This window comes from Cryptomeria japonica, chromosome 8 (genome assembly GCF_030272615.1).
Source record: "Cryptomeria japonica chromosome 8, Sugi_1.0, whole genome shotgun sequence".
Taxonomy (NCBI): domain Eukaryota; kingdom Viridiplantae; phylum Streptophyta; class Pinopsida; order Cupressales; family Cupressaceae; genus Cryptomeria; species Cryptomeria japonica.
In genome coordinates, this window is record NC_081412.1 from 637,703,969 (window position 1) to 637,728,459 (window position 24,491).

The 24,491-nt window shown below is 32.6% G+C and overlaps 1 protein-coding gene and 1 pseudogene across 1 annotated transcript; both read right to left on the reverse strand.

Moving 5' to 3' along the window:
• Positions 1–2,332: 2,332 nt before the first annotated feature.
• On the reverse strand, positions 2,333–3,821 carry LOC131036903 (sphinganine C4-monooxygenase 2). The gene is made up of 2 exons (XM_057968913.2): positions 3,421–3,821; positions 2,333–2,963 (listed from the first exon to the last, which is right to left on the reverse strand). The coding sequence occupies exons 1-2, from the start codon at positions 3,652–3,654 to the stop codon at positions 2,418–2,420; spliced, it is 780 nt and encodes a 259-aa protein (XP_057824896.2). The 5' UTR covers positions 3,655–3,821; the 3' UTR covers positions 2,333–2,417.
• Positions 3,822–12,247: 8,426 nt separating this feature from the next.
• The window catches only part of LOC131036900 (sphinganine C4-monooxygenase 2-like), a 34,653-nt pseudogene continuing 22,409 nt past the window's right edge, over positions 12,248–24,491 (reverse strand).

Here is a 24,491-nt window from a genome sequence, read left to right on the forward strand (position 1 = left end):
TATTTTATTTGTTTTTCACTTTAGATTAAGTAAGGCAATAATAGAAAAATAAAAAAGAAATTGTAGCTTACTCTTATTATTTTTCTCAACTTGCTCCTGTCTACTCTTTTTTTAAGGGATGGGTGCAACAACCAACAAGTCATGCCCATTGGGTTATCTTAGGCTATGAGAGTTGAACCTTGGACCTACATTGGAAGAATCCAATAGCTTAACACAACCTCACCAACCATTCAAGCTACAAGATTAACCCTACTCTTGCCTACCTTAAAAAGTGTTGGTGTAATTATTTATTCACGCTGCAAACAGGTATGAAAGGTGGATGAAAAAAAAAGTTTCCAATTTTGCCTATGACATGAAAATTCTGTTTTTAAAAATTAATTAAAAGTTTAAAAAAATATTTAAAACCCATAAAAAAACTTTATTAAAGACAAAAAAAATTCAATTTAAAAAAAATAAAAAAATCACATGTACCTGCAAGTCCGTATGGCAGCCAGGGAGGGGAGATTTTTTCAACTCGGAGTGGTGGAGGCCGATTTCTCAAATTTGGGAATATAAATAGGACTCTAGATCTTGGCAAATTCTCACAAAATATATATATATATTATTTTATAATTATATGAAATCCAATTATATTTTGTAATTTAGATTAATAAATTAATAATAAAAATTACTGTCTCGATAAAAAGAATAGGAGTTGGGTCAGGGTCTTACAACCCCTATTGGCATTAGCAACATTGGTAGCATCAACGATATTGGCAACATTAGCAAAGGAACACCCACCCTTACTATATCAACATTATTTATTGAATCTACACTTATGAATTCAAAAATATCGAAAACAATGCCTTGAGAATACAAATATAATGTTCCTAAAGTATATTATGTCACTAATAATAGACAATAACATCTATTTACAATATAAAATAGAGCTTTATTATTATTATTTTTTTTTCTTTTTTCTCTTCTTTTAAGTTGGGTGTAGGGAATGCTCTAACATATTTGGGACATTTGGAGGATGTTATGATGTATCCTAAATGTATCATAGACACCATGCATGTTCAATAAAAAGTCAAAAGAAAGGTATCTTCTATTTTTTATTTTTTTTAAAGTATCAAATTGAAAAATAATGGAAAAAAAAGTATGAGAAAAGAAATGCAATATAGAATACAATGTAAGAATATCATTTGTTTTAGAATTAGATATTCCCTTAGACATATCACCTAAGACTTGGACAATGCTTTACATCTCTTAGACATTTTGAATCTTTATAGAAGATTAAATGAAAGAAAAAATCATCACTCTTATCATCTAAACTACGATACTTTTATAATTGAAAAATATCTTAAATATAATATAAAAAAGAATATTCATTGAAGTGTGCTCATTGGATAGAATACACTTCCACCATTTGGTTCTGACACCAGGCAGAGCAAAGCAGAAAAAATAAAAGAATAGTTGTAAAACGTGTTTGCAAATGACAAGGGTGCTTCCTTGCACCTCTTCATTAAAATTACACGTAGATGTTTAGTTTGACTTCTAACGGTAAATGTTAACCTGTGTAGGTTATATACATGTAAGCCACCTTGCAAATGGTATTGCCGGTGTAGGTTATATTTAGAAGAATACCACATTTAATATACCTTGCAAATAGTATTGCCGGTGTAGGTTATATTTAATGAACTGCAAAATGTTGACCATAAATGAAAGAAATCTTAGTAGTGTGGAAATTTTCTAATAACCGCCGTATTTTCTTCTCTGGTATATTTTCTAAAATAATTTTAAATTTTTAAAAACGTGTAATTATGCATTTTGGAAGTATTGAATTGTCTACATCGCTAAATGCACCACCTAGAAGAAGAAAACATGTGGGAATTCTGACAAAATCAAGATGGAACATATATGAAAGATATCTTTGAATTTTAATATGAGTAGTTTCTGGATTCGATTATGTGAATGTTTTCTGATCTACGTTTTGAATCACACTTCGTGATTCATCATGAGGATGCAAAGAGTTCAAGGAGTTGATGCAAAGAGCTCAAGGATTATTTTACAACTCCTTGAGCTCTTTGCATTCTGATGATGAATCACGGAATGTGATTCAAAAGATTGATGAAAGAAACATTCACACAATCGAATTCAGAAGCTGCTCATATTAATTAGATAGATTGTAAAAATCTACTAGCATTAATCTTTACAGCAGCAATCTATCTAAAAGAAATCCTTAAAGAAACCTCTGTCACTCTGTCTAAAGTACAACTTACAAACATGAAGTTGCAAATATATTTCATACATGTTATAGTATTACAGTTAACATTATTGTTTGGTTGTGAAATTTAACAAAACAAATATGTGCTGAGATCACTAGGCAACATGGTGTACAAATATGTCTGTACTTGAAAAAAATAGAGTTCTAAAAATTATTGCTTTTTGGCTGATGCAGCTTCATATCCACCATCTGATCGTTTCACAAGGGTGTAAGGCATATGAGTCCCAAGAAGTTTGTCCCAAAATATGAAGAAGGGCTGGGAAAAGTTGTATTTCACTCCATGCAGCTGGTGATGAACGTCATGATATGCTGTGTTGTTGTGGAAAAAGATGTGAAATGGATTTCCAGGCAGCAGGATACCACAATGATCATCTACACCCTTAATTGTTGCAAAGGAGAAAAAGAATATGGATGTTCTAGGTGTCATCCCTGAGAAGAGATAGGACAGAGCACCACCAATTGTATCTAGAAGCAAACCCTCCAATGGATGGTTGTACATTGCTCCAAAGGGCCAAGGTACTATAAGCTTATGGTGTCTTGAATGAATAGTTCGATACAGGAGCTTGTTATGGTGCATATAACGGTGGAGAAAGTACTGCCATGTATCGAACACAAACATGGCTATCAGGAATTGTCTGGCCTGTACCATAAGTGGAGGCTGTAAAGTTTTACCAGATTCACCTGCATCTCCTGTCACCTGTGCTCAATCAACAATCAAAGTTCCCCTCAGTTTATAATTGTGGTCACAAAACCAATAAGGCAATTATCATTAAAATCTTGAAAACATAAAGAAACAGAGAGCCTCCAGAGTAATTGAGATCCCACTGAATTCTTTTTAAAGCTTCTAAAACGTAGACAATATAATCCAACAATCACAAATTTGGAAGTCCAAAAAACTCATCAGAAACTCAGATTCAAATGCCCAAAATGATTCCAGCAATCTACCCAAACATTCTGCTTTCAAAAGAAAAACCCAAATACTAATCAGAAACCAAATCTCATGAACTGGAGAATAAATTGTAGCATTGCTTTGTCATAACATGATAAAGCTCTAAAGAGAAATAAAGTTTATGCATAGCACAACCATTATAAAGTGATGCAAAAACAACAGCAATTCAATAATTCTTGTCTATTATCAGATGCAGATGACATACCCTTAATAATAAGAGGGCAACCAGAGCCTGAATTGACTGTTGAAACAACACCCCTTTGACAACAGTAGTCCTAGACACCAAATTTTTCATTTTTTCCTCATCAACAGTATGCAATCTGTAGCCATCAAGACGATCCAGCAAAACATAAAAGCCAGAATATACCCAATAGACAATAATAGGTACAAAGGTGCCCAGAGCCTCATCTGTCAGAAAAAAATCCTTCCATTGATCCATTATATGACCAAACACCCGAATCACCTCTTTCCAAGCAACGCCCAAATCAACACAATTCTTTTCCTTCTTCTCCAATCAAGTAAAAACAACAAAAACAATGATTGATTGATTGAATGAACACAATTGTCAGAACATAAACACAATTTTTACTTCAATACAATCCCTGAAAACACAAGCTAATCTAAAATCCTTCAATGGTAGTCTGCTCATTGCTCCACCTTTTAAAGCATTAATTGTAGAAAACACTACCCCAGAAAACACATTTGCTATAGGAACTTTCCTAACTACTACAGAAACTGCATTCTTGCTTCCAAAGTTTATGTTTCTTGAAAACATGTTATCATGGAATACTACTTTTTTCACTCAGAAACAGCCACTTGGTCAAACAAACATATGAAATTCATCATTAATAGTTGTTTTCGGCCAGATCCCATTTCACACATCTGCTCTGCACTTCAACAACGTTTTTCGCAACTTTTTTGACAGTTTTTTTTTCAAAAGTGATTGTTCTTGCCTTCTCTTATTTTCTGAAGAAAGGATATTCAATTAAGGTGAAATTAAATAAAAGAATATTCAATTAAGGTGAAATTAAATAAAAGGATACTCAATTACGTTGAAATTAAATAATCGATACAATACTTGTTAGTTGCACAATAAGTAGTTTTTAATGATTTTCTATTCAATTTATTTTCATGCAAAGTAGATTAAACAGGAGAATAATGAAAAGTTATATGAGCCATTTGTAGAGATTAAACACTATATATCCTAAAACATCTTAAATAAGTATATTTATTTGTTTGTTTATGTAAATATTGTACATTTTGTTGTTATTCAAGTAGTTTTTTCTTAATATTTATTTAATTTTTTAATTTAGATTAAGGTAATAATAAAAAATGTATTAATTAAAAAGATTTTTTAACTTATTTTTATTCTTTTGTCTAACTTGTTTTTGTCTAAACTTCACGAAGTTGTTATACATCATTTTATAGTTATACAATGTCTAATTATTTATACAATCTAGATTAATAAATTAATAATAATGAATTACATAAGCCTTAGAAATTTTTTAACTTACTATTTCCCTAGAGCTTCTTCTTATTAGGTTAGAAAATTTGTGTTTGGACTAAGCCTAATTATCGTCTTTATAATAATGACTATGTTAACCAATAGCTCCTTCACCTCATCTTCCTAAATTTAACTTTGAAGTACTTATTGTAGTAAATTCTTCACTATCTTCAAAATTTAATAATATTTTTATTTATTAAAATATTTTTGGAGCATAGCATGTTATTTTCATTATCATTTGTTGTGGCTTCCTTTAATATAAGTCTAGCAATCCCTCAAAATATAGAATGAGTGGAGCCTAAAGATCTAATAAAGAGAATCATATTGTTAAGTTTAACATACTAGTTATTTTCATCCATTATATTACTCTATAATTTGATCAGTGTTTAAGATTTTTTTTCTCTTTTTGTTAATAAATAGATATATCTAGTTTTCCTCATTTGTAAACGTCTCTTCACTTTTCATGAATAGAAGTTTTATCTTATTCTTGTTTATTATATTTCTATTTGGAGAGAGTATATACCATTTTTAACTTTATATATATGCTTATTTGTTTGCTTATGGATCCTAAATGAAAATGTGTTGCATATATACATTTGAAGCCACAAATCATTGCAATGTCTATTTTGGAGTTCCATACATTAATAAATTTCATGGAAATGAATTAATTTATCATTGGCCATAATCTTTTTCATGTTTGATAGATTGGCTAGATGCCAAAGGTAGAGTGGATTGATCATTAATCATTAATGCATCATACTATTTTTATTTTCCTTTTATGCACTTTTTATCTCTCTTTATAACCTATCATGTCTGCGTGACCCTTTCTCTAAAAGCATTAAATTGGCTTTTAGATCAAAAGGACTTGGCCTTCTCGAAATTTTGTTTGCATGTTTGAAGCAATGCATACAGGAATATGAGAGTGCAATAATATTTCTTTGGTGTATAATGTTGGGTTGGTTGATGGAAGGCAATAATATTTTTTAGTAAATTTAGGACTTGATTGTTGAAGCTCTCATTAATATTTTTGGGTCTTTTATTTCTACATGAAAGTTTTTAGATAATTTTATAGCAATTCACTAGTTTCAGTGAAAATATTGAGAATGTTTTTTGCTTAAAAAAACAGTTCAACACCTTTTGCATTCATATTGTGATTATTGATTATGAAACCATGGTTATTTACTATGCTAGAGTTTTTATTCACCTTGCAACCATATTCTTTTCAAACCAAAATTACAAAAAGGATTGTTATCTTTATTCTAATATTTTTGTAGACATGTATGCTATCAAAATTATTATTATTTATTTGAATATCATCTTGTTGCTATCATAGATAGAAATCACATGCACTATCTATAGGTAATTCTGAATTACCATGTTTTCCAAGTGAAACATCCTATAATAATTTACCCATTAGCATTTTGTAAACAGTGTAAAAAAAGTATTCAAAATAAGAACATGACATTATAAATTATACAAAAAAAAAATATATGACACTATAAATTATACAAAAATAAAATATATCTTAAAAACTATTTAAAATAATAAAATAAAAATAAGAATTATAAAAGAAAATGCACCTATAAAAATAAATTAATAAATTATCTTTATTTCTTTCCCATATATATATCCTATAGAAAGTGTACCTCATATGCTCACTTCTTTTTCTGTTTTCTCTAATGCACCTATCGACCTTTGAATTCTTTGTGCTGTGATGGCACAAATATTACCCTTCTCAACTAAATCATCAAAGAACAAATCGTCGCCCTTTTCAATTAAATTACAATATTTTAATAATTGAAAATAACTTAAATCTAATATTAAAAAGAATATTCACATCTTGTGCTGTGTTGGCATGTAAAATATTTTATTAAACGTGTATGCAAATGAAAGAGTGTTTCCTTGCACCTCTTTATTAAAATTAAAATTATAGGTAGATGTTTAGTTTGACTACTAACGCTAAACTACTTTCATGTAGTATTGCTGGTGTAGGTTATATTTAGTGGACTCCAAATTATTGACCATAAAATAAAAGAAATCTTGGCGGTGGGGAATCTTTTTATGCCTGACTGCCACCTTTTCTCCTCTAATATATTTCCTAAAACAATTTTAAATTTAAAAAAAACCTGTAATCACGCATTTGGAAGTATTGAATTGACTACGTTAAATGCACCTTCCAGAAGAAGAACATATATGGGAATTCTGGCACAATTCAGGAATTCAGATAGAACATATATGAATGAAAGATATCATTGAAACTCTTCACTAGTACTGCAGTTGTCTATCTAACATTAATCCTTAAAAAATCCTTTGTCACTTTGTCTAAAATACAACTTACAAAGTTGAACTTGGATATGTATTACAGTTAACATTATTGATTGGCTAAGGAATTCAACAAAACAAATGGGTGAGCAATATGGTGGATCAATATATCTCTACTTGAATAAAAAAAATTATTGCTTATTGGCAGATGGTGTTAGAGATTTTTGGGAGATTGTTTGATTTGGTTGTCATTATTACTGCTACTAGGATGTTATTGTCATTGATGTCAACATATTCTTGTGATTTATTCCGGTGAGTTTGAAAAGATCTTCTGATCCGGTTTTGTAGTTTGGTTTTGCTGATTACTGTTTTGCAGAATCCGGTATTTCCTCTGATATATTCTGGTATGATCAGATCCTATGCTAAGACTTTAGGATATTGTTTTGGATGATCTTGTGAATCTTCATTTCAAATATTTCATGATTAGGTGCTCTACAAGTTATCTTTTCTCGTGATAGTTGCTGATTGGTTATGTTCTTGAGCTTCTAGATGTTGATCGATGAAGATTTGAAAAGTGGTGTTGGTGCAGCTATTCCAGATGATTCTAACGTGTTTGCTGGTGTTTCCTATTTTTTTTGGTGATCTGCATTGATCGTTGTGCGAGTCTTTAGTGATTTCTATGAACTAGTGTTGATTTTTCGTGTTATGCAGTATTTCTGGTGGTGTAGTGTTTTGCGGTTGAACTTGCCATGATTTATGGTGGATATGATCATTTGGGAATTTGAATTAGGTCCATGCAATGTAATGTAAATCATAATATTGGTATGGTGGTTGATCTTTGTATCATGCAATGTAATTTTTGTAATTATGAGTTGAGGGTTGAGGGATTAGCCCACCTTGTTATCAAGGTTGATGATTTGTATATATAGGTGAGATATTCATGTAATTTTAGGTGTCAGTATTGTGTCTACATTATCAGAGAGAGGTGAATGTACAAACAAGAGATTTATCCTTCGGTGTAGAGTTTGTGGTGAGATTAGTGTTGTAGAGCATACATCTGTGCTTAACCAGAACTGTAATCAAGCATTTGGAGATGCTATTCTTTCAGTTCATTTCTTCCAGATTGTAGTCTAATTCATATTGTAAGTCAGTGAGAGTTCCCTGAGGGTTGCAGCCTTCCAAGCATATATCTTTTGAGCAGTGATCTCTAGGCAGTGTGCCTGAATGCATGTGCATTCTGTAGTACCCCTACTCGTTTGAACTTATTAGACTCATATTTTATTATTGTTTACTTTCAATGGATACATTACTATGATGTGTTATTCAGACTTATATGACATTATTTCATGCTTTATTTAGATATGAGATGCATAATTTATTTGCAGTATTTCAGTACTTGTGATTTATGGTAATTTATGGATTATTGCTATGTACTGACACCTTACTTTATTTATGTGATGTGGAATTATATGTTGCGTGCTTGCAAGTGTATTGGATGCAAGAGGATGACTTTCCTTCACTCATTTCGGTGAGACAGGGAACGTCGCGATTCTCCTTCATTGGTGTGTATGCCGTGTCTTCTATATTGTATATATGAATGTGTGGTTCGGTGATGCAAGATATTGCAGGTACAAGTACTAGGCAGGTACGGGGTATCATCTCCACCTGGCTTCACAGGTCTGAGCGTGCCTTATATTTTCTGATGGAAGTGGAGGAGGTAGTAGTTGACCCTATTTTACTCAGTTACACTCTTGTGAGTGTCGTCAGTTGGTCGTCCTATCAGTTTGTTCGGCCTTTGTATTTTGTCGTTTGATCTTTTTATGAGTCTTTGCTTTGGGTTTGCTCAGTTTGTGTGTTTAGTGGTTTTAATTAATTAATTAAATTTATGGAGTTACCTCATAATTGATATTTTTGGAATTATGTATTTTATGCATTGAGATTATAAATTTAATTAATTAAAAGAAATTATTAAATTAAGTTGCAAGCTGCATGATATTAGAAATATATTTTATTTAAATTTTAGTGAAAAATAAATTAGATTAATTTCATTTATTGTTCCTAGAATTTTAAATAAATAAATGAATAAAAGAATTAATTAGAATTAAAGTATTGCTTTAATTTCTTTATTTAGAAAATTAATTAATTTACATGAAAAAAGAAAAGAAAGAAAAATGATTTTTAATTATTGCATGTTAACTTATTCCTTTGTTAGGAAATTAGAAAAGAAAATAAAAATTGCTTTTATTACTAAAATTAAATATTAGGGTTTTTTGGGAAAAAGATATGCAACCTAGAATTTTTGTTTAAAAGGGGAATAGGTCTTCATTTTAGGGGGTTAGAAAGCTATACTAGGTTGGGTGGCTTCGACTTATTTTGATTGTTTGTTTTAAAGAAAATATTTCTATTTCTTCTATCTTTCTGAATGATGTGTGTGTTAAGATGTTTGTCAAATCTAAAATCCTGTCTGATTATTTCTTATTCTTGGCTAAAGTTCATTCCTAAAGTTGATTTCTAGTTTATGGAAAGAAGTTATTTCCTGGTGTTTTTAGATTAAAATTTTGAGAAAATTGGGAAAAGTTATTATGGCAAATTTTGCCAAGATTTTTATTATGCATGGAAATTGCAAGATTGGTAGAAAATGGGTTTTTACCAGAGAAAATATTCCCTTTTGTTGGGTTTAGTTTTTATAGTTGGCTATGGATGTTCTGTCAATATTTGCGTAATCTCTGGGTAATTATTTAAGTACTATGGTAATAGATCTAATTTTAATTAAATTTATTTGGGTTTTAGAAGTTATGGGGAAATTATTTTATTTAAATTTTTTTGGGAAAAAGTTGTTTTAATTAAATTCTGAAAAATAATTTTTATTGAATAAGGAAATTCATTGTATGTTTTATGTTATTGAAAACTTTTAAAATAAATAAAATAAAATTAGGGCAGGTAGCAACTACCGAGGGTAGTACGGTTACTATATGGTAGCAGTACTACTGATGGTAGTATGCTACCGGTGGTAGCATCTACTACCTACAGTAGCACCTACTACCGACGGTAGCATCTGCTACCTACAGTAGCACGTGCTACCGTGCAAGGTAACGAGGAGTTTATGGATTTCGTGTTTCCTTGTGCATACTATGGACATGGGCATTTTCGGGTTTTGTGCCAGGGATGTGTAATTTGGTTATTTGTTAATAAATTTATTATATTTATATATATGTATTTATTTATATATTTATATATATAAGTTATTTTTTTATTATTATGGGTATTATATTATTTTAGTATTATTTTAATATTGTGAAAATTAATTTATGAGTTGACATATATATCTTTTGTAATATAATTATCAGTATATTATTTATATATATGATGTACATATAGGTATTCATATAATTATATTATATATATATAATTAATTTAGAGTTGGGTGTTTTCAGAAAAGCTTTTAATTTTTAGATTTTATATTTATATTTGGAAACACATTAGGAGATTAAATTTTATGTGATTGATTTAACCTTATTGTACAAATGACAAAATTGATTTCTTTGTATTAATATAGTTGTATTTTCTTTTCTTCTGGAAAATCTTTAATTGCAAGTTGTTTATGCTTTTGGTTGTTTTAAGAAAATATTGCCTGCATTAGGATCTTGTGTAAATGGTGTTTGCAGTCAAGCTTAATTTCATTGCAATTCTAGTTGAGTTGTCATTATGTCATATGTTGTTAAATCTCCTTGGTCAGGTGTTGTTGTATAACCTTGTTGATGTGAGCCATTGTGTGTTTTGTTCCAAATGGTCAATCCTGGGTTAGTGATTGTGTATCCTTCACTTGTGGTTTGTCAGGATTAGTTATGGCTGTCTGTTTTTCCATAGAGTTCTTGTAGAGAGACCTTTCCTATTAGTGTCCTATGAGAGAGAGTGGTTTTCGAGCAGGGGTTGCACCTAAAGTGGATGGCAGGATAACCCATCGAAAGTCAGTTAATAAGTGATAACCTAATAATTGATTAGGGGGTGGGTAGAATAAATATTAATTAAGATTGTGTACCTCGTGCATAGGTGAGTGCTAGTACAGGGCTCATAATGTTGCGAGAAGGCCTGGAATGACAAACTTACCACCTTGTCTTCACGAAAGGATTGGTAGGGTCCGCATGAGACTTAGATGGAGCCGGAGGTTTGGGAGAGGTTACCAAGATAACCCAGGATGGGGGTCGAGACCTATGGAGGCCTACCAGGGTAACCACCTTAAGCCATGCGATGACACTCTCTCCTTAGAGTCACTAGTGTTTGTGAGTTGAGTCACATGGATGTTTACGGATTCATGTAGTTCTTTCGTACTTGTCTTATTTTGCTTGCTTGAGGGTTTTCTACTATCTCCTAACACGGTGGGGTGGTTCCATTTCGGCATCACATGGTCGGGTGGTAGTGCCACTTCCCATCGGATGTTCTGGATTGTATCTTTAGGTGAGGAAAGGCTTCACTGGTGTTTCTTGGTTCGTGGTTCATGTACTAGCTCTTGTTCGTGATCATTGTTCAGTTGAGACCTTGTGGTCATTGTATCAAACTTTTATGTAACCTTGATATTGTAATTTTGTAATTCGTGGTATTATTGGAAACCATGTATTTATGGATATTGTAATATTAGATCATTGGTATGTATGTTAATTCAGTTGCTTAAATATTTTGTATAATAGATCTATGGAAAAATGAATGCATTGGAGTACTTTGATTCTTTCATTATGGAATTTAGATGTATGTGTAGGTTTTATCTTAAGCATTTAATTTTCCTAATTAGATGGACAATTGGATTAACCATGGTGTTAATATAATTTGCGAATTAATCTTCGTTGGTAACCCTTAGGAAATCATTTGTTAGACTTCCGCCGTGTTATTAAACATGCAATTGTTATAATTAATGCACTTAATCTTTAAAAAAAAAAAAATTCACCCTTTAGTTGCCTAGTTGTGTTGTTTTCCTTTAGGGTTTCTAGCGAGGCATTACACATTCCCCATTGTAATATTTTCACATACTACTATAGAGTATCATCTTATTGTGGGTAGGTTTCCACCGTGGTTTTTCCCTTAACTGGGTTTTCCACGTCAAAAATCTTGGTGTTGTGCTATTAATTTACTTATCTGTTCATTGTTATAGTTTATCAGTTTATGATTTAGAGTTTAATTTTTTGCATCCGGTGAAGACTGATTCACCCCCCTTCTTAGTCTTCCTTCTTGATTGCTACTAATAGATGCAACCTCATATATATCCACCATCTAGTCATTTCATAAGGGTGTAAGGCATATGGGTCCCAAGAAGTTTGTCCCAAAATATGAAGAAGGTTGTGAAAAATTGTATTTCATTCCATGCAGCTAGTGATGAACATCATGATATGCTACGTAGTTGTGGAAAAAGATGTGAAAAGGATTTCCAAGCAACAGGATTCCACAATGATCATCTACAACCTTAATTTTTGCAAAGGAGAAAAAGAAGACAAATGTTCTGGGTGTCATCCTTGAGAAAAGATATGACACAACACTACCAATTGTATCAACAAGCAAACTCTCCAATGGATGGTTGTACATTGCTCCAAAGGGCCAAGGAACTATAAGCTTATGGTGTCTTGAATGAATTTTCCGATACAAAAACTTGTTATGGTGCATATAACAGTGGAGAAAGTATTGCCATGTATCCAATACAAACATGGCTATCATGAATTGTCTGACCTGTACCATAAGTGAAGGTTGTAAAAATACAACATTTTTCCCTGCATCTCCTATCACCTATGTTCAATCAATGATATCATTAGTTCCCATCAGTTTATAATTGACATCACAAAACCAATAAGCCAAATATCATAAAATCTTGAAAACATAAATAAACATAGAGAGCCCCCACAACGATTCAGATCCCATTGAATGTTTTCTAAAGATTCTAAAATGTGGACAATATAACCCAACATTCACAAATTTGGAATTCCATAAAACCCATAAGAAGATCAGATATAAATGCCAAAAATGATTGCAACAATCTACCCAAATATTCTACTTTATACAAAAACCCAAATACTAACCAAAAACCAAATCTTAAGTGAAAAATATTTGCAAGCTGGAGCATTCAAGCTCAAAGCCACACTACAGAGATTGCAACTCTAATCCCCAATCAGTTGGGAATGCAAATCAACAAAATCCAACAATAAAACTAGGAGACATGCAATTCCATTTGCTTTCTATTAAAAGATTGGAAATGACAAAACAAAATTACAAAACTACAAACTTAGAAATAACTATTGATTTCTACTCTACAGGTAACGATCAGGAGCTACATTCAACCACACAAAATACCGAGCTTCTCAGAGCTCACTACAAACTTCATAACAGTCTATTTTCTACTCCTCCCATTGCATGCATAGCATTCTATTTTCTTCTCCTCCCATTGCATGCATAACAGTTAGATCTGTCTCCTTAAATCGATCGTTACATCATATTTTCTCTTTGTGCGAACGAACAAAACAATGTATCATATTAAACACAAATATTAAGTGTATATACAAATTCATCGATGTTCTTTCACTTCATCTTTGTGTTTACTTCACAGATTTGGTGAGACTATTTTAAAAACAGCTTAAAAAGAGAATTTCTTCTTCTTTTCTTACATCCTAGACACATTTTTATAGATTTTGTTGCATTGTGACAAGAAAAAACATGATTTAAAAGAGGGACGGCTAAAGAAATTTCCAGGGACTTAAAAGAGGGACGACTAAAGAACTTTCCAGGGATTTAAAAGAGAGAATCTAAAAATAAAGTGCTTGTCCTTTTATTGAACACTTTGAATTCAGCTTTTTCCTGCCAATGTTTCACATATTCACCTCGCATCTATGAGTATTTATGTTTCCCATTCACACTTGTTATCACAGATTTAATCTTAGAGGACTTAGGGTATTAGTGATATGCTAAGTTTTATGAATGTATGTGTAAGAACACATAAAATAAACCTACAAAGGATTCAAACAACAAGATTATATTATGCAGGCAAAACAAAAACTCTAAGATCAGAAGTAGTCAAACAACTGTATAGATAAGAAGAACAAACACAATAGTAATAGATTCATGTGGACTCAATCAAACATCAGATTAAAAATTGATAGAGCAACATAACCAAAGAAATCGGGTTGACCAAACAAAATGATAGAAACCAAAAGAATCTGAAAAGACATGGTTAACGTGGAGTAGTCACAGCCAAGAGGAAAAAGAAGAAAAAATACTAACCTTGGCTCCATGCTTGGGTCCATTAGAGGGGCTTTAGCATTGCTCACGAACAAGAAGCAGAGTTTGATCTGGGCAGTAATGTAACATGTGCTCATCTCATTAATTTGGTTGCGTGTGAGCGAGTAGGTGACAGATCACTCTACGGGCAAGGTTGCAGAGCCATTGATGTTGAAATGGCATCTAACTTGCCAAATGCCACGACAATACTCCATATTTCCCCCACCAAATCACTGTGTAGGTGGCAGTTTTAATAAAAAGGCATTAAAAATTAATACAGAGTATGGCTTTTGCTGTCCAGCCTTTCACCCTAAATTTACTTTTGTACCTTTGCCAATAAATATGCAAAATTACTGCTTTCACTTTAGTTTTATTTACAATTATTTAATTTTAAAACTATAGATGTATTCCTTTTATCATGTATTGATTTGTGAAATTTTTTTAGATTATTAAATTGTATATTTTGGTAATGTTTAATTTATTTATTTTTAATTTCTATTTTAAGAATATATATATATATATATATATATATATATATATATATATATATATCTATATATATATATAAGTTAATGCATAAATACTGATTTGATCATCTATTCACGATACCTTTTGAAATATGTATATTTAAAGTAAATCTTTTTATTAATACTTTACAAATGTTATTATGTGAATTGTAATTTGTTTGATTTTCAATTTTGATTTAATTTAATTTTGTATGTTTTCAAATAAAAATATGTAAGATGCTATGTTTACATTTTCAAACATATGTAATAAATATTGTTATTATGAAATGTGAAGTCTACTCCCTTCAATATTGCACATTTTAGTTATATGCTTTTGTTTTTCCCTTCTTTCCTTGGGACATATATGACAATTAATTATTTTTCCCTAATCTAATTGGGTGCCTCAAATAATATATTATATGTTTTTGGCTTAAAACACCTTTCTACAACTTTGTTGAATTCTTTCAAGAAGATTCAATTAGAATGATTGTACCATGTGTGTGTGTGTTTGTGTTTTTTTATTTATGTATTTGAATATGCAGAATGTGCTTCTTTCATCATTTCAAGCTTTGACTTTGTTTTTTAGATGCCATGTACAATTGTTGTAATGTCTGTATGTTGTGCTTATTATTAATTTGGTTTGACATTTTCATAAAAACAAATGGTAGACCCCTCCACAAGAAAAACTCATATTGACATGCAACAACTAGATATCATAAGACAACAAAGGTGAAAAGGAAATCAAGCTTACTATGCCCAACATAATGAAGAGTTGGGCCATTTGAAGGCCAGTAAAAAAATTGCAACATAGACAAACTAATCCCCAACAAAAAGAAGACCAAAGGCTATGTGAGAATGTGAGAGAAGCCAAGATTACTATGGTCATCATGAAGAGGCTATCAATGTAAAAAGACGCATTCGATATTTAGAGAAAAAAACATGGCAATATCAACATATGGGAACACAACAATACACAAAAGATGGAACTTCATTCAACAACAATGCTAACTTCATGATAACAATGAAATGATTTCGAAAAAAACTACATGCACTATTCAATCAACAAACATATGCAAGGAGTGTTACCCAAGCATGCGTCTCCATTTGTTAGATGCTAATTATACTTGCAACAAATGTTTCAACAAGAGAGGAATACATTGATTCTCTTCAAGAAACAACATGGACCTAGGAGAACAACTTGTTGTGTTGCAAAGATTGACCCAAGTGGAAGAAATGCTCATTTCCAGAGTGAACCTAGTCCTACAAGTGACACACACTCTTGGAGGCCAGTTTAAATATAGTGGTCACACAATTAGTTTCCCACAAGGTATCAAAATGTTGTAAAAGTTCTTCCATGAAGAATACAAGAGTTGGATGTACTTATAGTTCGAAGGCTACACACAGAAGGGTATGTGCACAAAGATGGTGGTCAGAAAAGTGGACACCACCCAAAAAAAACATGGAAAAACAAGCAGCGCGTACACGATTTTAAAATTTGAAATTCCCGCATACGCACTTAGGTTTGTTCTTCCCAAGCACTGCTTTTAGGAAAATGAGCACATACGCGCTACGCTTAGGAAAATTAGCATGTATGTGTTGCTCATAGGAAAATGAGCGTGTATGCACTAATAATCCAAATATAACCGCGTACGTGGTGCCTGGTAAAAAAAGTTAAAAAAAAAAACTGGGTCTCATTTACCCATGAATAGCGCATTTTTTATTTCATTTTTTTCCCATTTCCTCTCCTAAACCGCGAACGGGGTGCTAGATTTGTCCTCCAACCTATGGATCAAGGTTATTTTTTGTTTATTTTTGTCCTTCTTTCCCATTTATGCATTTTGTTTTACATTTTGAATTTAATTTCATTAATTTTGATTAGGTTTTTTCATTTTTTGTTTCAAAAACTAGATTCTTCTAATCCAAAACAAGAACCAAATGCACCTCCTAAAAACCCACAAGAACAACCAAATGCACCTCTTGAAAACACATAAGAACAACCCCCAATTCCTCCTTTTGACCGCACACCCGAAACATAGGAGAAATTAATTAATCAGTTAGGACAAAATACGTCTAAAATCAATAGCTTGATTGTTAAATTGAAAAATTCTGAACTTGACCATCATCAATCCCTCGCCACTAGCCTAGAAACATTAGCTAGTGGTGCCATAGCTATTTCCACACAAATTACAAAATGGGGAAGCTTTAGGGATAGGTGTCATCAATTCTACGCCAATGGGCTATCATACGATGGAGTAAAAAACAAAAATATTTCTAAACAACAAATATGTGCCCTTTTCGTTGATCCCAGAACTGGTCAGTCATTATCTCTTAATGCAAAGAGGTTTCCCATACATTGGCGTACCAATGTGCAGATGAAGAATCTTTTTTGGTAGAGGTGGTGGATGGTCTTTGATGATCCACCTTGTAATAATTATGAGGTACCATTATATTTTTTGAGAAAAGTATATTGTGAGTTTATGCTCAATGAGCACCCAAACTATTTTCACATGAGAGAGTTCCATGGTAGAGGTGGTGGCTTTGCCCAAGATAGACCTGGAGCCCATAGGCAATTACCTGTAGAGAGTCACCACCCCTAGCACCCAAACCCAAGGTGCATCAGGTTGTCCCAGTAGAACTGAAAGAGTCGATGGAGCTACAGACTCTTCAAGCAGCCACAACATTGACTGGTGCCATCATCCAGCATGGGATGTCATTAGCACACCCTATTGTATTAGATGATGAGACATTAGAGGGTGACAGAGAGCCCATCCAACATATGTGTGTCAGTTGCTCGTGGATATGCTTAGGGATAGATGATGCATCCGGTGCAGATGGATCCTCATCTCATCTATGCATGATTTGCGGTTGTAGATGTTAGGTCCACACGGTTGAGGATGTCACGCTGACAGATGAGTTGATGGACATGGTGTTTGCCCATGAGCCACAGACACAGGTGTGTTGATTTGAATTCATAGCATTTTATTTATTAGTCACTTTAAATTTGTAATTACATAAATGAATTTTCATTTATACATCGATTTAAATTGAGACAAATAATATGCATTTCAGGATGCAGCAGCGGTATCCCATACACCTCCCCCAGTTACTATAGCTGCAACTATTTTGTAACATGTTAAAATAGAATAGTACACTTTGAATTCAAAAAAATATAAGATATACTAACTATCTTTAATGCTTGGTCCAATTTTTGGTTTGTAGGTGTTGACAGTGGACGAAATGTCCCAGATTGATGACATCACGCTCTCAGCGATCGATTTTGGCCTACAAGGCTATACGGTATCATATTTTGTACAACTCTTTTTATGTATTGTTTTGATGGAATATGCAAGTCATTTCATTTTAGAGTTTTAAAATTATGTTTAATTTATTATTTTTACTAATATCTCATGTTAATTTTGTTTTTTTAGGGTACCCCCTCCATGTCTAGGGCTCATCCTAAGAAAAAGAATTCCTCGAAGACGCCAAAACATGGGAAGAAGGTAATTGAACACATTTTTAGTTGTACAATTGTTTGAAAATGTTAAAATCAAGTATTAGTTGGGGTTTATAGATTGATTAGTGTTTTTTGTCTATTTTACATGTATAGCGGCCATTGAGCTTTGTGAATTTGTTGAATGCACCTAATTCGCCCGCAGATCAAGAGAGGGTAGAGGTATGTATCTCTACTTTATTTTCTTGATTTCATGATTATATGCACACATACATGTGAACTTGTGATATATTATAATCTTATAATTTTTTGATACAGGAAATATCCATACCTATTTCATCAATGGAAAACCCTCCTCCTTGCACTGGAGAAGCATCTCAGGATTCGGTACAGTTTTGTGTGATATGTTAAATTAATTATTTTTAACCTTCAATACTTATCATTATATTAATTGTATTTAATCTTTGAATATTTTTTGAATAGGTAATAGCGACAGTTTCTACATTGATGGTGAGCCATCCTCAGTCCATTGGAGAAGCATCTTAGGCACAGGTACATCATTGTTCTCTATATTATAGCTTTTAAGTGTTTTTGATATATTTATGTTAGTACATTGTATTAATTATACATTTAATCTGCAATAGACCCCTTTGCGGTACAGCCATAACATGGATCCATTTAAGTATGTCTTCAAGAAAACACCTAAGAGTGACAAGGAGAGGAGAGCGAAGACATTAGCTCCTAGATCAGCTGATGAGGTAATCTACATTTCAATTGCAAAGGAATTAAAGTTAAATGCATAGTTATGTTGTTAATTATGAACTATTTTCTACAAAAGAATTCTAACTTGTCTTTTGAATTGTGGTTTTGCAGCCATCTATAGAGCCGCAAACTGCATCGAAGAGGCTTGGTTTTGATGATCCACCACAAGTTTATGATCATATAGTGTTAGTTTTGGTCATAGAATGACCAATACATGTAGATATATTCTACATTTTTATTGTATATCGATTTGGACATGGCATATGCCACATTTTTGTAATACTTGTATTGACTTGGTAGACATGCCTTTTTATATATATATAAATATCGATATTCAATCCAATAAATGTGTACTGAGTTCAGTTCATTATTTTGTATTTGTTGTATTTTGAGGTTGTCCTTTTATAAATTTAAATGAATATTTGCATATGTAATCAACAATATGAATATAAACAACAAAAATATATGATATAAAACATTGCAATCGTGGAATATGATTTGATAAAATTTCTAAAATGTTGAATTAACCCTACAAAACTCCTTGTATTCAGTTCATTATTGTGTATTCGCTGTATTTGGTGGCTGCCCTTTTATAAATTTAAATGAATATTTGCATATGTAATCAACAATATGAATATAAACAACAATATGTGTTTGGTGCAAGAGCACCCTCACCCTCGCAATGGTCAAATTTTGTTCCTCATGTGCACAAACCGATGTCATGAGCGCATCGAAGTGGGTAGGTTTATGCTAGGCATGTCCTTGTTGTGCATCCCAAAGCGCCAGAATGTCGAGAGTCATACTATACCGGTGTGATCTCTCAATTGCCTTGAGTCCAAAAAATTATCAAAATTTGATGGACTGTTTCTTCAAATCCAGGACACATATGGTTGATCCATTTGAAACCGTGGGTTTGCATGAGGATCCTCTACAATTGCCTATCTCATTTTTTGAAAAATTGGAGCCATTTTCAATTATTAGCATTTTTTTGCCTGCTGAAAAAAACCATCAGTTGCATGCAATGCAAAGGTGCACGATTGGCTAGACTTGATTTAGTTCATCGTGTGCACAACCAACATTGTGAGAATGTCCGGGTGGGTAGGTTTGTGCTAGGAATGCCCCTATCATGCATACCAAAGTACTAGAATGTCGAGAGTCATACTGTACCAGTGCGATCTCTCAATTGCCTTGAGTCCAAAAAATTGTCAAAATTTGACTGACTGTTTCTTCAAATCCAGGACACATATGGTTGATCTGTTTGAACTCATGGGGTCACGTGAGGATCCTCTACAACGGCCTATCTTAGTTTTTGACAACTCAGAACCATTTTCAATTATTAGCATTTTTTCACCTGTTGCAAAAACTGTCAGTTCCATGCAATGCAAAGTTGCAAGATTGGCTAGAATTGATTCAGTTCGTTGTGTGCACAAATCGACATCACGAGCACATTTGGGTGGGTATTTTTATGCTAGGTATGTCCCTATTGTGCATCCCAAAGCACCAGAACGTCGAGAGTCATACCATATCGGTGTGATCTCTCAAGTGCCCTGAGTCCAAAAAATTGTCAAAATTTGACAGACTATTTCTTCAAATCCAGGATACATATGGTCAATCCGTTTGAACCAGTGGGGTCATGTGAGGCTCCTCTACAATGGCCTGTCTTGGTTTTTGATGAGTCGGAGCCATTTTCAATTGGTAGCATTTTTTCACCTATTGCAAAAACCATCAGTTGCATGCAATGAAAAGCTGCAAGATTGGCTAGAATTGATTTGGTTCGTCGTGTGCACAAACCAACATCACGAGAACGTCTGGGTGGGCAGGTTTACACTAGGCATGCCCCTGTCATGCATCCCAAAGTGTCAAAACGTCGAGAGTCATACTGTACCGACGCAATGTAGAAGTTGCTTGACAATTTTTTTGACAACAATGACAATTTTTGCTCAAATTGTATCTAGTCTCAATCTATGACCACTATGACCTGATAATGACTCAAATAATTCTCCATGATTATACAAGAATCAAGAATGCTCATGATTGACCAGGGACACATCAAATATACTCAAAACATAGTCACAAAACATTGACACACAAAATAGTCACAAAACATTGTCACATATTATTCAAAAATTTGCCTCTAAATGTGGTCAAATAAGCTCTTGGCTATTTGATTATACAAAAAAAATGTCTTACAAATCATCTCATGGGATTTTATAGAAAATTTGGCATGTACATATGTACAAATTAGCTCATTCCAATTTAAATATACAAAATTATGCCCCTAAACATGTAAAAACTAGCTCATGGGCATTTATATATACAAAAAATGAATATAGAACAATTCGTCGACGGTTTATACAAAATTCTCAAAATCATTCTACTCTAAACCGTAGAATCAATCAAGTGAGCCTTCGGGATCGGCTCTAACTCATATTGTGTCAAGTATTACCTCGTGGTCAGATTCATGCACTTTCCATAAAATCTTGTTATGAGATCTACCACGATACTTAATCAGATGAATATTTGTTGCAACAGCAAGGTTAGAGAAATGAAGAATATGTCTGTGTGTTTCAAAGTCCTCGAACAACCAAACATCAGAATTCTTGATAGGGTATCTCTGAAGCCATGTTCCTGTCATGAAAACAGACCCTACTGGGTACTCAATACCCTCTCCGTCAATGATTGTGGTTGTCAATTTTCTTTATGGCTCAACACAATGACACAAATAGTAATATATTCCTTCTTCATTTCTCTCTTCTGCAACAACTACATACACATGACCTGCATTTTATAATGTGTTAATTAATACCAAAAATAAAGTATGATGTATAACAAAATGAACCAAAAAGAATACTTGCAAAAAAATTAACTCAAAAAATCACCCGAATCCACTAGGTCAGATACATGGTCAAAATCCATTGATGTCTCCATTTGGCTCAATTGTAGTGCTTTGGGAATTTGATATGAATCAATGGGAATGAATGGTCTACAAGACCATTTGTCAACCTACTCTTGTGATTCAAATTCTTCCCACAAACAATACATGCATGAAGAGAAAAAACATACCATCTATCTCGTATAAATTACCAGTGAACTTGAATTTGAACTCATAAATGAGTGCATGTCACTCGATCCTACAACTGTACAAAAATTTAGATAGTTTTAAATGTTAGATTCAGTGATCAACCAAAAATATCTAGGAACCATTGACGTACCTGGATTACCTGGACCCATTGTAGACTTTCACCATCACACAATTGTTTCTACATCTACCAACTCAGCACCACCTTCGTACTTCAATTCTTCCCTAGCTAGGGTTCTTTTCACACATGCTCATGCACCATTGTGCTCTCCCTTACCATGTCCAGCCTTAGTGAAATTCCAAAAATGTTGTACACCGCTTGTCATATGCATCCTTGTCAACCAATAAAACATCCTTGCATTCTTGAATTGTGTGGTGCAATTATCTAACCATATTAAGTGTCGGTTGTATCGTATGTTCCTTTCCCTTAAACTATCATAGAAAACTTTAAAGCATCCTTGTACAAACTCCGATGAATGAGTATGATCATCACTTATGTAGAAGTGATCCTCTCTTACAACCTTTCTATCCTCCTATATGCTATCATCTGCATGCATGAATGCTATGTATACAAAAATAGAAACTTGTGTAGAGTGATAATACATGGATTGCCCTTCATTTTGAGGTTGTAGTGTATAATTTTTAGCGAAATCAACTATAGAGACAATGGTGCCAAGAGGAAATGTGTCCTTACATAACTTGAATTGCTCATCTAACCATTGAGCTCTATGTGTATGCATTATTTACTCATAAACTAGTTTCTCTTGAAACATTTTCATAAATTGAGCTACACATATATCATTTTTCACTAGCTCACATCGCTTCAAATATTTTCCATCTTAAACTCCATATGTGACTGTCTTGTATTTTCCAAAAGAAACTAGTTTCATACCAATTTCATGTGTGCTCTCCAAATGTACGCATCTTGGTAAATGTTGCAAACCACCACTATAGCACAAGATCCTTCCAAACAAGGCATCTTATAATAAATGCAACCATCATGTATATTACATAGCACACTTGAAATAAATTCTCTTACTGACTTAGGAGGTGCTTGTATATTACATTCCTGCAAAACATCGTTAGTGTGCAAAGTAGAACAAATATGATGAAAAATATCATAATGCATGGAAAATTCAATATGCATCCTACAACAACACGTGGTGCATACATGATTAATCTTAATATAAAAAGGTTTTGCCATTTCAAAAAATCTTTGAGAAATTCTTATTTGAGGAAACTTTTGAAGGAATCTTTCATAAAATTTAGTTTGAGTCATATCCAAATAGTGTTTTGCATGTGGCTCACAATTTGTAGACCCAATTTGCCTTCTAACAACATCTCTTTGGTTGGGCAATACTCTTGTGTTGTCATGCCAAAATTTTTCAATTAATGTTTTTAGTGCATCAACAACAACCTTGTCTTTGCGTGGTAGTCTACCTGAGAATGCCCAAAGAGAATTATTGTTAGGTTCCTCTATTTTTTCCTGCCTCTTTAATGTTTTACTTAATGTTGTTCTACTAATGTTTAATGACTTTTTTTTTTTATCAAACGATCTTTTTTTATTTTCTTGCTCATTATGGTTGATGTAATGACACGTCGAGTAGCATTAGAATCTTTAGTACGTGATTTTGAACCAACAAATTGATATGCATCAAATAGATTTTTGACAATAGTTCTTTCACTGTTACTTTTAGATGATCTTAGGCCTAGAATTTTCATTGTCTCTCTAAAATTCAAATTTTTAATCATTTGAACAATTAATTGACATCTTGCAGTTTGAATTAAGTTTTAAAAATAGTTTTTCCATATTCTTTTAGCCATTCTCCTACAAGTTCATTCATTCATTTTATTGGGCATTGGCTTCAATATATTCTCATCAATGTCAATTAGATAGTTTTGTTTCCTACGAATGATTCTAGGAGGTGTTAACATCAATGCATTATGTACATTCAATTAATCAAGTAGAGAAGGTGTAGTATGTTCATCATTTAATTGATTATTCAATGCGGTATCTTCTTCAATTGCATTGGGTTCAAATGGTAAATTATCAAATGTCTCTTCTTCAATTGCATTAGGTGCACTATATTCGTTTGGTAAATCGAATTGAGATGTTGAGGATGACATACCTTCTTCTCCCATTGTTCTTATGTCACGCAATTTCTTCATACATTGCCTTTGTCTTTCCTTTTGAGCCTCTCGTCGTTCCATCGTTCCTCACTTGTTCTTTCCCATGGTTGATATCGGTTGTCCTAAATAGAATCATATTACATATATATGTAAACAAAAGTTCATAAATAAATAAATAACCATAAATATGCATCTTATCACTATTTTTTGGAATCAAACTATTAAACAATCACAATACTATTGACAAAAACTAATAAAAATAATAATTCAATCATTTGAAATCATGCAAAAACAAAAAATTCACTTACTTTTATGTATAAAATAGTGATAG